The sequence below is a fragment of the Microplitis mediator genome, chromosome 3 (genome assembly GCF_029852145.1).
Source record: "Microplitis mediator isolate UGA2020A chromosome 3, iyMicMedi2.1, whole genome shotgun sequence".
Lineage (NCBI taxonomy): Eukaryota > Metazoa > Arthropoda > Insecta > Hymenoptera > Braconidae > Microplitis > Microplitis mediator.
Window position 1 is genome coordinate 827,542 of NC_079971.1, and position 16,893 is coordinate 844,434.

The window sequence follows — 16,893 nt, forward strand, 5'->3', positions numbered from 1 at the left end:
TTCCTAACGGTTAATTTACTTATTCGCGTGTCATGGTCAAGAACAAGAGGAAGGTCCAGCGTCACGGCAGACCGGTTCTCACTCATGATACACGCGAGCGTAACTGTGTACATTAATGTAGTAAAGATGTGATATAAATGTGTATTGCCACTTCCACAAGTACCAGTACTAGTACCAGTACCATCTCCATCTCTGCTAAAACACCAGGGGATAAAAACTTTTGATTGCCAGTTCGCAGTATCCTAGATCCTTAAATTATTTCAGCTTTCTCTCATTCGATTCGCGGACCTCAGTCCTCTTGGACATAAAATTTTTCAAAAATTCAATCTCTAAATTACTCATTTATTTTTTTTTTTGCAAAAATGGGATTGAGGTCATGATGAGTGCGACAAGTTTCATATATTTGCTACCGTTGACTTTAATCGGTGAGTTTTTTTTTTTATTTTTTATTTTTTACAAAATTAGTAGAGTTGACATTTGAAAAATTTTTTTTTTAGCGGGGGAATTTAATAATGAGTGCAAACGTCAGTGTATTAGTGGAGAGTCACTGAAATGTCAATACAATTTTGTTGTTACGGAAGCCCATAATTTAAATACGTGAGTTTTTTTTTTGTAAATTGAATTATTGTTTGTTTTATTTTTATTTTTTTAAGAGATCGTAAACAAACTGGTAGTTTTGTTTTATGAACTGCGTGTTATTTTTATGGTTTGTTTCTGTACCTTTCAATCTTCTCGTGCGCTCATCCGTTTTAGCTAACGGTATTTTGATTACGAGTATCAGTTCTAAGGAGAAATGATATTTGCGTTGGAATTTTATTTACTAGATAATTATATTGGGTATTAATTTTAATAATTATATTTATATTATTAAGGTGAAATTAGGGGGATTTTAATTAACGTTAATTATGGATTTAATTTTTTTTGAGGTGAGATCTCATTCAATGAAATGGTGAAAGCAAAATGTAGATAAATTTTTTACAATCGGTTTTTAAATTTCTCGGGCATAAAATATAAGTACAGTAATAATTTTAAATAAGACTTGAGATGATTTTTAATGCTTGTTAAAACTTGAGCGTTTAATAATCTTTGGTTTATTTACGACTGACTGATTGCCGCGGCGGTTATTTAAATGAAAAAAAATTAAAATAAAGTTAAGGATAAATGAGAGTAGTAATTTAACAGAATTTGTAGAAATGAATCTGAGGATTGCGAGGACTCAGTAGACAGCGTGTTGTTAATTAACGGCTTGACACCTGGACCAGCTATAGAAGTACGTAAAGCCACTTGCCGAATTAACTGAACAAATAAATTTAATTGGGTAAATAATAAATAATTAAAATTACAACACAACAGATATGTCTCGGCGACAGCGTAGAAATATTCGTCCACAACAAATTATTATCGACGGAGATCTCATTCCACTGGCACGGTATCAGTCAACAAGGATCTTCGCACATGGACGGCGTCACAATGATAACCCAGTGTCCAATTCTCCCGTTCACCAGCTTCCGGTATGACTTTAAGCCCGACAGTAATGGAACTTATTTCTATCACGCCCACTCAAGTATTTATCGCCCATCAATATCATCAATCTCCAATCCACTCGCAACACAAACTCTATTAAATAAATATTTTTAAATCAGTTTATCAACAAGCCGACGGTTTGCACGGAGCTCTGATAGTTAACTCCCCGTCAGACGACCAGACTCTACAAAATACTTTTATTCTATCAGCAAAATCAGATCATATCTCGCCGCTATCGTCCTCTCAATCGGCTCCAATCGCTTTGACAATAAACGGCAAGGTGATCAAACAATTATATCTTGATATACATCATAAAATCCAATTACTATTATTTATATAAAAACTCTTCAGATCAATAATGCAGAGTGGACCGTCCGCAGAGGCAACAATTATCGTCTGCGGTTAATAAACGCCAATATTTTCTGCCCGCTTGCATTTTTCATCGACGAGCATCCGCTGACAGCCATCGCCGTCGGCAGTACCCTCGTCAAAGAAGTCGAGACAGTCCATGTAATAATATTCCCAGGTAACTTAAATTAATTAATTACTAATTATAGTTATCGGCAAAATTTTCTTTGACCCAAATCTTTACTGATCATCTCAGTCCTCTAAATTTAATATAGACTTAGCACTCCCGCGGATCCCGTAAATCCTTTGTCAGTTTAGCGATTCACAAGCAGCTTTCGTGACGATCCAACGTGAGTCCGTCAGTCTATTCTTCTTGAGATCCTTCATCTCATACTCGGTCTCCAAAACATGTATCGCGTTCATAGCTCACGTGGTTCCCGTCTATATTAAAGTACGAGGCCAAAGACAGCCAGTAGAGCAATCTAATATATAAACATATATATACATATATATTTACATACATGTACACCGGCAAGAAGATCCACAAGAGAGATGATCTAGGTTTAGGTATAAAATAAAAAGAGAAGGGAACCTCAAAAAAATCAAACAAAGAATAGAAGGGACCGGGTCTTTTTATTTGGTCTTTCACGGTTTCTTTTGTGTTTTACTTTCGCGCAGACTCAGTTACCGAATCTTCTGACGACGGTTTCTTTACTTAAATCCTCAAGCGTCTTACTCGACAACTTTATCATTTAATTTAATCCCATTGTTGAACTCTCCGTTTATTTATTTACCCATTAATTTATTTATTAATCTGTTTGATCAGATTGTGAGTGAGTTAGATTTAAATTAAGTAAGATGGAGTGGACACGTGATAAAACGTTGCTGCTGCTCAAAGAGTATAAACAAAGACGCGTGCTCTGGGACTGGAATTCACGTGGATATCGCGATCGCGTAAAACGTAAGTGCGCGATACAACAACTCGCCGATTCAATTGGCTGCAATGTGTTGGAGGTTGAGAAAAAAATAACAAATTTGAAGTGTCAGTACTCCAGAGAAGTTCATAAAATTCAAATAAGTCGGGAACATGCCGATAAACCGGATGACGTTTATGTTTCCAAGTGGTTTGCTTACAAGGCCATGGAGTTTTTACAGTTCGGTACCCGGAGGTATAGTAATAAAAAGAAGGTAAGTCGGTTTTTATATTTTGATTTATTAAGGGGGATAGCCACTATGAGGATCGAAAAAATAGGTGATTTTTGGGAATTTTTTTTACTGGAATAATAAAGGAATTTGGGGATCGGGTTTTTTTTTGTTTTCTAAAATATACATTGAAGATGATTCTCCTAAATTTTCATTAAAAAATATCATGTTGTTACAAAGTTATAAGCATTTTTGTGGAGTAACAAAAAAATTTCCCCCACCACGGTGTCATCTCTAACTCAAAAACGGATTATCAGAAACAAAAAAACCAAACGGCGTTGTAATCTGTATGCATGTGGTTATCGTTGCACATAGGAGATTTTGAAAATTTGAATTTGAAAAAAAATGGCGACATATTAAAAATTTTTTCGTTACTTTTTCTCATTTTTTTGGATTCAAACAGCCCTAAAAAATCTTAAAAATCAAAATTTTCAAAATCCCCTACGTGCAACTATAGCTACTGAATAGACGAATACGGCAAAAAAAAAAGTTGCGAATCGGTTGATATTTATGCAAATTACAGATGCCACCAGTTCAAAAAAAGTAGTTTTGAGAAAAATGCGTTTAAAGTTTTTAGTCGATGCCGCGTTCAGTTGTCGCGCTGTCACAAAAATTACTATAACTTGAAAAATATTCGGAATTTTCATATAAAACTTTAGATACATATTTTTGAACATATACACTTTGATTTAATAAAAAAAAAAAAAATTTTTTTTTTTTGAAATTTCACAGTGGCTATCCCCCTTAATTAGCGGTAAGTAATTAAATTATTTTGTTTAATTTAAATTTATTTGGTTGGTTGGTCGGTTTTTAGAAGGACGAAGAGTATTTGGTGAGCGACATTGACCCGGAGAGCTTCGCTTTTACGGAAGACAGTGAATTGGAACGAGCTGATGACCTCGCGGAACCGGGACCGGAAGTGGAGATGGGGATGGGGATGGGGATGGAGGTGGAACGAGAGTTTGATGGGAAAATAAATAGCGAGAGCCCGAAATACGGTAATGAGGAAATCAGAGCTGCGGAAACTCAGAGCTACAAAAGAGTTAGAGAAGAGTTTGTTAAGTTTGGCGAGAGCATCGCTGTCCAGCTGTCGGAAATACCTGACGCTTATTCGAGATCCGTCGCCAAACTCAGGATTAACCAGATCCTCTTTGAAGCCGAGATCGGCGCGTATGCCGAACGATAGATTACATTTTTTTAATTAAATTTTATCTATCAGGGATTATTGTTATTAATATTAATTATTTTTAAGTTTGTAATGGAAATGTGATTATAATGTAAGATATAGTATAGTATTTTTTAAATTACATTTATTGTAATTAGATTAAGGAAGTAATTAAAACTGTATTTTTATCAGAAGGCTCTAACTTAATTTATAAATATTATTTTTTATTTTTTAAAGCCTCGAATTTGCGTAATTACAATTATCAATAAACTACTATTTGTATTTTTGAATACCAAATGATGATTTTGAGTTCCTACACGGAGAGAAAAAAATGGGAATTTTTCCAATTTGACTTGGGGAAAATTCTTTTATTGGCATTGTAAATTATACTATGTCAACATGTGAATTGTAACTATGCCACATGGTAAATTTTGATTTGTTACATAGGAATTATTCCTAGATTGACAGTGTAAATTTTCCTATATCAACACTGGAAAAATAACTATGTGATATAGGAACAATTCCAATGTTAACATGGGAAAAATTCCCATGTGGACATTGAAAAAATTCCTGTGTTAACATTGCTGGAATTCCTTTAATAACATAGGAAATTCTTCAATGTCAATATGGGAAAATTTCCTATGTTAACATGGAAATTATTCCCATGTTAACAAAGTCGAATTCCCATGTATGTAAAAATGAAAGATTTGTAAACTGATGTTTTTTTTTACGTAATTTATTAAGTAAATCAAAATTAATTAATTGAACTGATGATTCTATACTGTCGGAAATACGATGTAATTGATTTTTACGTACTCGTTTATATTAGTCGAATTTATAAAAACATTTGTTCATTGGTAGGTGCTACAAAAAAATTTTAATTAAATTACACAAAATTATTCCGGAAACTTTGAAATTCTATTTTCGGAAACTTTGAAATTCTATTTTCGTAAATTTTAAAACTTTCACACATCTCTATTTCATCGCTTTAAGGACTAAATGATAAAAATGACCAAAATATTTGGTATTTTAGTGGTTTTAGCTTATTGTGAGCTTTTTCCATGCAACATAACAATTTTTCCTATTTTGACATGGAAATTTTTCATGCCAACATGGATATTTTTTACTTTGTCAACATAGGAGTATTTACTATGGTAACAGAGGAATTTTTTCCATGTTAACATGGGAAAAAATCTCACGTCAATGTAGAAGAAATTACTCCGGTAACATGAAAAAAATTCCGATACTGACATAGTAAAAATACCCATGTAAAAAAAAAGAATTTCAGCAATGTTAACAGAAGAACTTTTCCGATGGCAATATGGAAGATATTCCTATTATATATGGGTAAAGTTCCTATAATATATGGTTATATTCTAATTTTTCCCTAGTAAAATTTCCCATGTTGATAAAGCAAAATTTGCTATGTCAACAAGGGAATTTCTCCTAAATAAAATTGGAAAAATTCCCATGTTTTTCTCTCAGTGTATTGTACTTGAAAATATTTTGTTTTTTATCGAATTCCATTAACTCGAAACTTCCCCTGAATTTCGAGCTACGCTGTCCCCCCACCCTATTTTATACATTTCTATGCGTACGTATATTTCACATGCATAGTTCATGTAGAAGCAAGTGCGCATGCGCATAGTTTACTCTTTCGAGGAGGGGGCATTCGATAAGTCATAATTTCCCCAAGTACCCCGTTGACCCCCTCCCCTATTTACTTGCCCACTTTAATATTTAATTATTAATAAATAAAAATATTTACCAAGTACTGAATATTTTAATGGACAAGATTAATAGCTCGTCATGATATTTATTTTTAGGGGAAAGAATAGATTTGACATTGAATGCAAATAGACAGGGATCGAAATATCGGATGGTAGTTCAAGGTCTGGAGTCCTGTAGGCACTTGATCCACGAGGCAGCATTAACTTATGACAGTGCGGAATCGAACGTCTCTGCTCCCGATAAAGATGATGCTCCTCTACATTATCTCGATGTCCCAGAAGAATTGCAGGCTCATGACTGTGCTAGTATTGAAAAAAATACTCTCTGTTCCTTGGATTTAAAGACAACGTCCAATGTTATTATTAATAACGACCCCGCAGACATTTATTATATTCCTTTTGACATAAACTACTACCCAGCCATCACCGATGACATGACTGATTATACTTTTAATATTTATGGCTATTCTTATTACCCCTCTTACTTGAGTAAGTATATATATATATATATCTATACCCATAAATATATTCATGCTTTTTTACTCCCCAACACGTGGGTTTTTTCTGACGTCAATAAAAATTATGTTTCATTTGTTACAGCAATTAAAAATAATCCGAAAGTACCGCAGGTAAATAAAATGTCATTTAAGTATCCGTCGTCGCCGATTTTATCACAACCGGAAGCGATTGCTGAAGATCAAATTTGCACGATCGATGACCGTTCGAGTGCGTGCCGAAATAATCCCGAGTTCTGCGAATGCTTGCAGATTTTACAAGTGCCGCCTAAGAAAACAGTCGAAATAATTATGATTGACGAAGGTAATATTCGATATTTATCGACAAACACACAAGCTAATTAATTAATTAATTAATTAATGTAATTGCAAATATTTATCAATGAATTAGGGAATGGAGGAAACAGGAGCCATGTCTTCCATACTCATGGATACGCAGTAAATGTAATAGGACACCGATCATTCGGACGTGCAATTACTCGAGATGAAATCGTATCTCTTGATGAATCCAATCAGCTGCCACGGAATCTCATCGATCCTCCGAAAATGGATACCTTCGTAGTTCCGAATAAGGGCTACGTCATTTTGAACTTTTACACAGACAATATCGGCTACTGGTTGTGGGAATTCCGGAGCATTGAAGCAACACATGCGCCGGCAATGCAATTCGTTCTGCAAGTCGGCAATCAAGAGAGCATGCCGATGGTGCCTATTGATTTTCCGACTTGCGGGAATCACAAGGGTCCGGACTTGATTTTCGAGGATGATTGAGCTGAGATTTTTATTTTACTGTATACTGTATATTTTATTTATTTATTTTGTGTAATAAATGATATTTTTATTTATTTATTAATAAAGAAGTGAGGGTAAATTATTATATTTTTGGTTAAAATGTTCATTATTTAGTTGCATTGAATGAGAAAAAAATTTTTCTAAACTGAAAACAAGCTTAGGCGCGAGTGTTGGCAGCCTTAGCCATTGGCTCGTGCAGCCAATCAAGAGATTTTAAAAAATAATGATGAATTTTTTATAAAACAATTTTTAGATATTAAGGATTGAAACAAATGGGAGGTTTGAATGAACCGCATCGTGGAAAATTCGGTGGCGTTGGTGGTAAATCGGAATCGGATCCAACATGAAAAATTAATTCCATTCCAGTTATTGCGTGCCAGTCAAAGTGACAATGGAACAGCCAGTACCCTATTGTTGGATCATCAAATTAATAAATTAATTGATACTCTCTAAACTTGAAATAGTTAAATTTTCACTGTTTTTCCCAGTGATCAACTAATTCACTGGAAAAAAGTGAATTTTATGTATAAATAGTGAAAATTTCACTTTTTACACAGTAGATTTAAAACATTAGGGGAGGGTGGGGCAGAGCGGCCCCCCTGAAGTTTTGATAGAAAAAAATTTTTTTTTTTGACTAATTACTATAAATCCGATATGTTTGCGCATTTTTACTCCTACGCATGACATTTGGGGCAAAATGAACAAGCCCAAAATTTCGAAAAAGTGATTTTTTCATATTTTTATCGTAAAATTAAAAAAAAATGATTATAATTCCACATTTCTAGCCCTACGCATAACACCTGGGGCAAAATGGACCAGCCGAAACTTCCGAAAAAATTATTTTTTCATATTTTTCGGCCGTTTCTCCATGTAAGAGGCAAATTTGGTCACTAAAAATTTATAAAAATAAAATTTTTTTTTTTAGTTGATAAATTTTTGAATTAAAGTAAAACTATAGAATCGTTTTTTTTTTTTTATTAAATAACAATTAGTAATTAAGGTAATCGAGAGTGAACGATTTATTACACCTAAAAAATTTTTTTTGAGTAATACAAAACCAAAAATAGTTGTCAAGAGAAAGAAATACGTTCTTAATGATGACAACAATTTAAAAAAAAAAAAAAACGAGAAAAAAAAATTTGTTATCATTTTTTGGAGGGGGGCCGCTCTGCCCCACAAAAATTTTTTTTTTTTTCAGAATTTTGGCAAAATGTCCATAAATTTGTTCGAAATAGGACAAAAATAAAGTGATCTTATGGTTGAAAGCCTAAAAAAGTAATAATTGGCTTAGGGGGGCTGCTCTGCCCACCCTCCCCTACTTTTTAAAATCACTGGGTATATGCACTAATTCCACGTGGTCGACTTTTAGCTGTGGCAAATAGTGAATATCCACTGCGAATTAGTGATAATTCACTATTTCAGGTTTAGAGAGTACTTTGATTCAAAATAAAAATTAAAATGATATTTAAAAAACCTGGATTATCTGCGTGGAAGCGAAAAATAACCCAGCCGCCTTGTGGCACGAGCACAGAATCTTTAGCGGAAGGTCTTTCGTAAGATTTATTGACCAGACGCTCGCGATGTTTGGTCATTACTTTTTCTATGTCTTCCTCCGAGAGGTTTTTCTGATCTGGAAGACTTCCAATCTCGAAGACGTGGAAGTGTCCGCCGTGTAGATGAAACGGATGAATCATCCAAGGCAGCGGAGCTGTAAATAATCGATTGATTAGTTTATTAATAATTAATACAACGCGGTCAGTTATACTTCTGTCGTAGATTACAACTTCGACGATGGAATTGAGAGGAATATTCCTAACGTGGGTGCATGAACAATGCATTGTTGTATTCTTTGCTTTGCAGTAATCAGAGTCCGGGCCGTCGCAGAAATAATTTTGGCCCTCGGGTTCCGTTAATGGAGGCGCGCTGGGTGATTTGAAAATTACATCATCAACTACGCTTACTAATGGATTTTCTCGCGCAGCAACTGTCCGTAAATAATACATAAACATTTAGATAAATTACAGTCGAACTCCATTAACTCGGACAGTTAGTCTACGGCGGAGCGGAAATTTCTTTATATACCCTGGTGGAAATTTTTCGGAATTTTCTCTGAAAAATTCAGTTCTAAAGTTCTGCGGATTTTTTCAAAGTTCTAAAGACTTTTTCAGAGTTTTTCAGAGAAAAGTCCGAAAAATTTCCACCAGGGTACAAACGTATAGCATCGGGTGGGAGACATCGTACCCTGGTGGATCCAAATCACGGTATTTTACGGTAAACATACGGTATTTTGTGGCAGAACAAGGGTATTTTACCGTAAATTTGCAGTAAGAACGCGGTAATTTACCGCGAAATTGCGACAAACCTGCGGTATTTTACCGTAAATTCAAGTGTTGCACTGCAAAAATTGTAAAAATAAGAAAGTATATGGTAAAAATACCGCAGCTTACGGTAAATTACCGCATTTTTACCGTAAGTAGCTGCAAAATACTATAAATTATTCCATATTACTGTAAATTGCGGCAAATTTGCCGTAGAAACTCCGTATTTTACGGTAAACGTACGGTATTTTGCGGCAGAGCAAGGGTATTTTACCGTAAATTTGCAGTAAGAACGCGGTAATTTACCGCGAAATTGCGACAAACCTGCGGTATTTTACCGTAAATTCAAGTGTTGCACTGCGAAAATTGTAAAAATAAGAAAGTATATGGTAAAAATACTGCAGCTTACGGTAAGTTACCGTATTTTTCCCGTAAGTAGCTGCAAAATACTATAAATTATTCCATATTACTGTAAATTGCGGCAAATTTGCCGTAGAAACTCCGTATTTTATGGTAAACGTACGGTATTTTACGGCAGAGCAAGGGTATTTTTGCCGTAAATTTGCAGTAAGAACGCGGTAATTTACCGCGAAATTGCGACAAACCTGCGATATTTTACCGTAAATTCAAGTGTTGCACTGCAAAAATTGTAAACATTAGAAAGTATATGGTAAAAATACCGCAGCTTACGGTAAATTACCGCATTTTTACCGTAAGTAGCTGCAAAATACTATAAATTATTCCATATTACTGTAAATTGCGGCAAAGTTGCCGTAGAAACTCCGTATTTTACGGTAAACGTACGGTATTTTGCGGCAGAGCAAGGGTATTTTACCGTAAATTTGCAGTAAGAACGCGGTAATTTACCGTGAAATTGCGACAAACCTGCGGTATTTTACCGTAAATTCAAGTGTTGCACTGCAAAAATTGTAAAAATAAGAAAGTATATGGTAAAAATACCGCAGCTTACGGTAAATTACCGCATTTTTACCGTAAGTAGCTGCAAAATACTATAAATTATTCCATATTACTGTAAATTGCGGCAAATTTGCCGTAGAAACTCCGTATTTTACGGTAAACGTACGGTATTTTGCGGCAGAGCAAGGGTATTTTACCGTAAATTTGCAGTAAGAACGCGGTAATTTACCGTGAAATTGCGACAAACCTGCGGTATTTTACCGTAAATTCAAGTGTTGCACTGCGAAAATTGTAAAAATAAGAAAGTATATGGTAAAAATACTGCAGCTTACGGTAAGTTACCGTATTTTTCCCGTAAGTAGCTGCAAAATACTATAAATTATTCCATATTACTGTAAATTGCGGCAAATTTGCCGTAGAAACTCCGTATTTTATGGTAAACGTACGGTATTTTACGGCAGAACAAGGGTATTTTTACCGTAAATTTGCAGTAAGAACGAGGTAATTTACCGCGAAATTGTGACAAGCCTGCGATATTTTACCGTAAATTCAAGTGTTGCACTGCAAAAATTGTAAACATTAGAAAGTATATGGTAAAAATACCGCAGCTTACGGTAAATTACCGTATTTTTACCGTAAGTAGCTGCAAAATACTATAAATTATTCCATATTACTGTAAATTGTGGCAAATTTGCCGTAGAAACTCCGTATTTTATGGTAAATTACGGCAAAATGCGGTTAATTACCGTAATTCGGATCCACCAGGGTAACGTAGTGAGGGTCAAGATTTAAGAGAAATTCTGAGATAATGAAATTCGAGTCAATGAAGTTCGATTGTAGTTAAAATTATCAGTTCTTGGTAACAGGAGAAAAAATTCGAGCCTTACGAAAATACTCAGCATATTTTTCTGGATCTGGATTGTATAATATATCAAAAGTATCGGTCTCATTGTAATTATGGAACCAAAATGGTAAGCGAATTTGAACATCTGGTTCGACCTTTAGAATTTCTTGGTCAAATGGATCGGCAGTTTTTAAATTACTAGGGCAGATCGTTCCCTCCTCGGGATTACATGACGCGTCTAGTGGATTGTAGAGCTGGAATAGATGGGTAAATAGTTAATAATTGAATGTTATGTATAAATAAGTGAATGTATACTATTCCACGCGTTAATCCATCGGAGTAGGTCGGAGGGTCGCCGGGGTCAGTATCTTGTTGATCAGAGCCTTGATACTGGAGCTTTGCCAATTGGTTAACTTCGGTCTCTTGACACTCTCCTAGCCCGCGTACTTGTATCCAGTAGGTCTTAACATCGGTGTTGTTTGTGTTTATTACAAAATCGATGCGTTCGCCAGATCCAATTACAATAGTGTCAACATTAACCGGCTCGACATTAACTCCGTCTTGAGCAATCAATAGTAATTGATGATCTTCGATGTTGAACTGCGCTAGACACACTGATGTGAAGGCATTTATCAATCGAAAACGGTATCTGGCATTTGGTTTAACGTCAAACGTTGCCAGTTCGATTTCGGTCTCGGTTCCATCTTCTGACTAAAAAAATTTATTTAATTAATCTTTCATTGGCTTGATATTTATCAGCTGATGTTAAATCAAAGAGTTACTTTATAAGTCCCGCGGCCGTTGATTAAAATATTTTTTGGACTTTGACCTGACCACCGATGACGCAGTCCGGGAAAACGTTCGGTAGCCAGCTCGTGCATCCAATCGCTGATGAGGATGACGTGCTCCGGTTCATCAAAGTCGTAGTACTGAGCACTCGGGTCGTCTTCCTTTGGCTCGCGGATTATCAGCGGACCGTATTGTCCGTCTAGCCGATGGACCGCGACGTGAGAATGCCAGAAGTAAGTTCCCGATTGGGCGGCTGCAAACTGGTACCGAAATGTATCGAAAGACTCGATTGGACACTGCGTCACAAAGGGAACTCCGTCGTAATGCTGATAACTTTTCTGATATAACCCGTGCCAGTGCATGGTCGTTGCGATACCCTCTGCCATATTTTCGACGTCCACTACTATGTAATCATTTTTGCAGACCTTTGAATAAATATTTTATGTATGGTATTTATTCGGGAATCACGATATTAATTTAACTGGTTAATATTTAATGAGTATCGATTTTTTGTATATTTACTCACTTGTATTTGAGGACCGGGTATCATTCGATTGACTGAAAAAACCGTCCGCTCGATTCCATCAACTAGAATACACGCACACTCTGGTTTGTTTTTCAATCCTTGTGTCGTTGTCGGTTTACACAGTTCGCATGCACTGAAAATTTGTATTGCACATATTTAATTATTTTTAATTTATTTAGTTTTTCATGCTTCGGGCGATTTCAATTATTGTAAAATAATTTTAAAAAGTAATTAAATATAAGTGAAAAATAGTAAAATTTATTAAATTTCCTACAACTTTGATCCCTACAAATTATTACTTAAACTCAATTATGAAGTTACTGCAATTAAAGCGACTAGATTATTTTTTTTTAGTAATTAACCGATCCCAAGCTTTTAAATAGTTTTAACTATGAAACTACTGATTTTACGGGATTTTTTTAGAAACAAAAGTTGTAGGAAATTGAATTTCCTTTTTGAAGACCACCAAAGAAGTCCATTTATCTCAATAACTTCTCGAAGAATCACCAGTTACACAAAAAATAATTACTTGCTGAGAGCGGGGAATAATTCTAGTGAAAAAAAATAGTAGCAGATTTTCGGCGGCTCATCTTTGGTGCATTTTCGCGTGCACTCTTCGGGCATGCTCAGTTTTAATTCATTGCTCATGCATTGGTCAGCATAAACAGAAACAGGCAGAATAAAAAATAAAATTATTAACATTCCGAATATTTTTTTAGAAAGACAACCAGCGAACTTGACAATCGAAATTGTGTGCAAGAATAATATTAGCATTTAACTATCGATCACTTTTGATAAGAACGAGCTGACCTTCTTATCAGCGTTAAACTAGTCGAGTGATAATTAATAATTTTTTAAGTGCTTCAACTAATTATCGTATTTACTGTGAATATTTATTCATTTTAACCGGAAAAAAGTTAATAATAAAATTATCAACTTTTTTTCGAAAAATTCAAGGTCAATTTTATATCCTTTTTTAAAATGATCATGTAGGGGAGGGTGGGGCAGAGCGGCCCCCCTAAGCCAATTATTACTTTTTGTGGCTTTCGACCATAAGATCACTTTACTTTTGTCCTATTTCGAACAAATTTATGGACATTTTGCCAAAATTCTGAAAAAAAAAAATTTTTTTGTGGGGCAGAGTGGCCCCTCCAAAAAATGATAAAAAAATTTTTTTTTTCGTTTTTTTTTTTTTTAAATTGTTTTCATCATTAAGAATGTATTTCTTTCTCTTGACAACTATTTGTGGTTTTATATTACTCGAAAAAAATTTTTTAAGGTGTAATAAATCGTTCACTCTCGATTACCTTAATTACTAATTGTTATTTAATAAAAAAAAAAAAAACAATTCTATAGTTTTACTTTATTTCAAAAATTTATCAACTAAAAAAAAAAATTTTATTTTTATAAATTTTTAGTGACCAAATTTGCCTCTTACATGGAGAAACGGCCGAAAAATATGAAAAAATAATTTTTTCGGAAGTTTCGGCTGGTCCATTTTGCCCCAGGTGTTATGCGTAGGGCTAGAAATGTGGAATTATAATCATTTTTTTTTAATTTGACGATAAAAATATGAAAAAATCACTTTTTCGAATTTTGGGCTTGTTCATTTTGCCCCAAATGTCATGCGTAGGGGTAAAAATGCGCAAACATATCGGATTTATAGTAATTAATCGAAAAAAAAAAATTTTTTTTTATCAAAATTTCAGGGGGGCCGCTCTGCCCCACCCTCCCCTGCGATTTTTTATTAAAATTTTCTGAAATGGATTTTTCTATAATTTGAATTTAGCGGCATTGGTTCCCGCACTCGTCCAACTCCTCTTCGGAATTTCGGAGTGAATTTTACTCCAAGGGAATAAATAATTACACGGTCATCCCCTTCGAATTCACTTCGGATTTTCGTGATAAAAAATAACGTAAAATTTTCAGTGGCTTATTTTTGCTACACGCGCGGTAAATTTAAATTCGGTATCAGCATAAACGGTCAAAGTAAAAAGTAATAAATAAAATAGACATCCAAGGTCTAGTTCCCTCGATGTCTCAGCTCCAATTAAAATTGAAGGCGCAAGCCGATAACGAAACAGTCGCAAATAAAAAAAAAAATAATAATGATGATAATAAAGTGCAAGGTATTGTTAAATTAAAATATTATCCGACAGTTTATTTAGCAATAATGGAGGACTAAGAGTAACGATGTATCCTCGAGCTGACATTGATGGAACGTTGAAGAAAATAAAAACACACGTCACTAGCTCACGGCGTCCGGTTGTTGTAAAGGGTGAAAAAAAGCTCGTATGTGTAATGTACAAGCACTAAAAAAAGGTAAACATCAGCGTGACTGTTTACGAGGTAAAAAACCGCCTTGATCATCGTCAACGTGTAACCATGCAAGCTACGTCTGCCTCTGCCTCATCTACGCGAGCTTTACTTCCCAGTCAGAGCTTTTCATCACCGAGTAAATGTATAAAAAAGGTTTCCCATTGTCCAGATCCATTTGCATTTGGTTTTTTTACACTTGCTTCCATAACTACAGAGGCTAGTGCTGGTATTGATGCTGGTATTGCTGGCTTTCAGGTCCTCGAGAATATAAAAACCGTCGAAGCTCTTCACTTCTATAGAACGCGACATTTCCGTCATTCATACTAGTCCCGACTCCCAACTCCCGACTCCCGACTTCCAGCTCACGAGTTTGTAGTCATCAATACCCGGGTAAAAATATTTTGCCGAAATCACGCCGAAAATATACAATGTCATTCGAAGAGGCCGAAATTTGACCAAAATTACGTAAAAGTCGTAGAATTCTAGTGGAAAAGCCCGAAAATTGGCTGAAAAATTGAGTCAGCCTGTTTTCGACCATAGTATTTTTTTTTTCTGAATAAAATTATAGAACTAGGAAAAATTTCAAGTTTTCAGACATTTCTAGGCCTAGTCGCCGACTAAATTTCGGCCTTGTGTTCACTTTCGGGCCATTTTTCGGGTAACAAAAAATTTCATTATTGTTTTTCGGCTTGAAATTTCGTTACCTGGGATAGTGACCAACATTTTGCTCAACGGTAAATTACAAAAAAAAAATTTTCCTTTTTTCCCGATTAAATGGCTAATAAATAATACGAGATTTAATTAAACTGAAGTATAAATTCAGTGCGGATGTTATTAAGTTTGCAGATTGTGTCGTTAATAATTGTTTGAGCTAGTGGGGATGGAAATTAACTGGATGATATAGAGGGTGAAGATGGGTTACTTTGAAAGAGGCTTGATTTTAAGGTAAATATTATTTAAAATGTAGTTATTAAGGCGATTATTTATATTTTGTAGTACGAGGTTGTAAGATTATTAGATTTTGCATCGGGATTATGGTAAAATTCATGAGTCGCGCGAGCTTTAATACCCAATGAAATTCAAATATTTTTCGTAAATTTATTTAATGAGCAGGATTTTGAGTTTGGGGAAATAATTTAATGGCAATTATCTCCATTATTGTAAGAAAAATAAATCTAACGTAATAACATTGTTGTAAGGAGTAAAAGCAATCACTTGGATTGTCAGGTTCCATGTAGCAGGTAGAAAAGACAGCCGGAAAATAAAAAAGAGCCATCACCGCAGCTCTTTGTGGCAAAGCGTCATCTGATCTCGAAGACTTTCTTCAGCACTCTATTGTACTCACTACAATAATAAGGCTTGTCACTCTGTTACACCACTTTTCTTTATACAATTTTCTATGATGTCAACTTATAAAATACATTCAAGAAAAAATATAACTGATAAAAATAATAATTTGGAAAGTAATTACTTTCAAACTTTAATAACAAATATCGCGGAAAGTTAATGAAATAAATAGACATCTAAGGTGGTCACGGAACAGGAAATTTAGTCTCCTATAAGTTTGGTCATTATACAAAAATCTGAAAAATCAATCGTTCAAAAGTTACAGCTGATTAAAGACTTTGATTATTTTTTCAAAAATCGATATTTGAAATTTGATTAAAAATGGCTTTATCTCGAAAAATATCAGTCTTAGGGTATTTTTTATTGGGAACAAAGTTGTAGGAAATTTAATTTTCTATAATTTCGGTCTGATTAAAAAATATCGTAAGATGGACCGTTCAAAAGTTACAGCTGATTAAAGACTTTGATCATTTTTTCAAAAATCGATATTTGAAATTTGATTAAAAATGGCTTTATCTCGAAAAATATCAGTCCTAGGGTATTTTTTATTGGGAA

General features: G+C 34.5%; 2 protein-coding genes across 3 annotated transcripts; one reads left to right on the plus strand and one right to left on the minus strand.

Moving 5' to 3' along the window:
- The first annotated feature begins 86 nt into the window (after window positions 1–86).
- On the plus strand, window positions 87–7,362 carry LOC130665839 (uncharacterized). Of its 2 annotated transcripts, none has more exons than XM_057466447.1 (9): window positions 87–425; window positions 498–597; window positions 1,183–1,270; window positions 1,354–1,564; window positions 1,644–1,804; window positions 1,876–2,050; window positions 6,067–6,459; window positions 6,571–6,789; window positions 6,877–7,362. In XM_057466447.1, the coding sequence occupies exons 1-9, from the start codon at window positions 377–379 to the stop codon at window positions 7,254–7,256; spliced, it is 1,776 nt and encodes a 591-aa protein (XP_057322430.1). In that variant the 5' UTR covers window positions 87–376; the 3' UTR covers window positions 7,257–7,362. The 2 variants fall into 2 exon arrangements, with proteins under 2 accessions (XP_057322430.1, XP_057322431.1); XM_057466448.1 differs by having other exon boundaries at window positions 1,192–1,270.
- On the minus strand, window positions 7,324–13,441 carry LOC130665838 (uncharacterized). The gene is made up of 8 exons (XM_057466446.1): window positions 13,202–13,441; window positions 12,673–12,805; window positions 12,140–12,571; window positions 11,673–12,068; window positions 11,401–11,611; window positions 9,043–9,261; window positions 8,752–8,985; window positions 7,324–7,685 (listed from the first exon to the last, which is right to left on the minus strand). Exons 1-8 carry the CDS (start codon window positions 13,372–13,374, stop codon window positions 7,534–7,536), a joined length of 1,950 nt encoding a protein of 649 aa, XP_057322429.1. The 5' UTR covers window positions 13,375–13,441; the 3' UTR covers window positions 7,324–7,533.
- Between the last annotated feature and the right edge of the window lie 3,452 nt (window positions 13,442–16,893).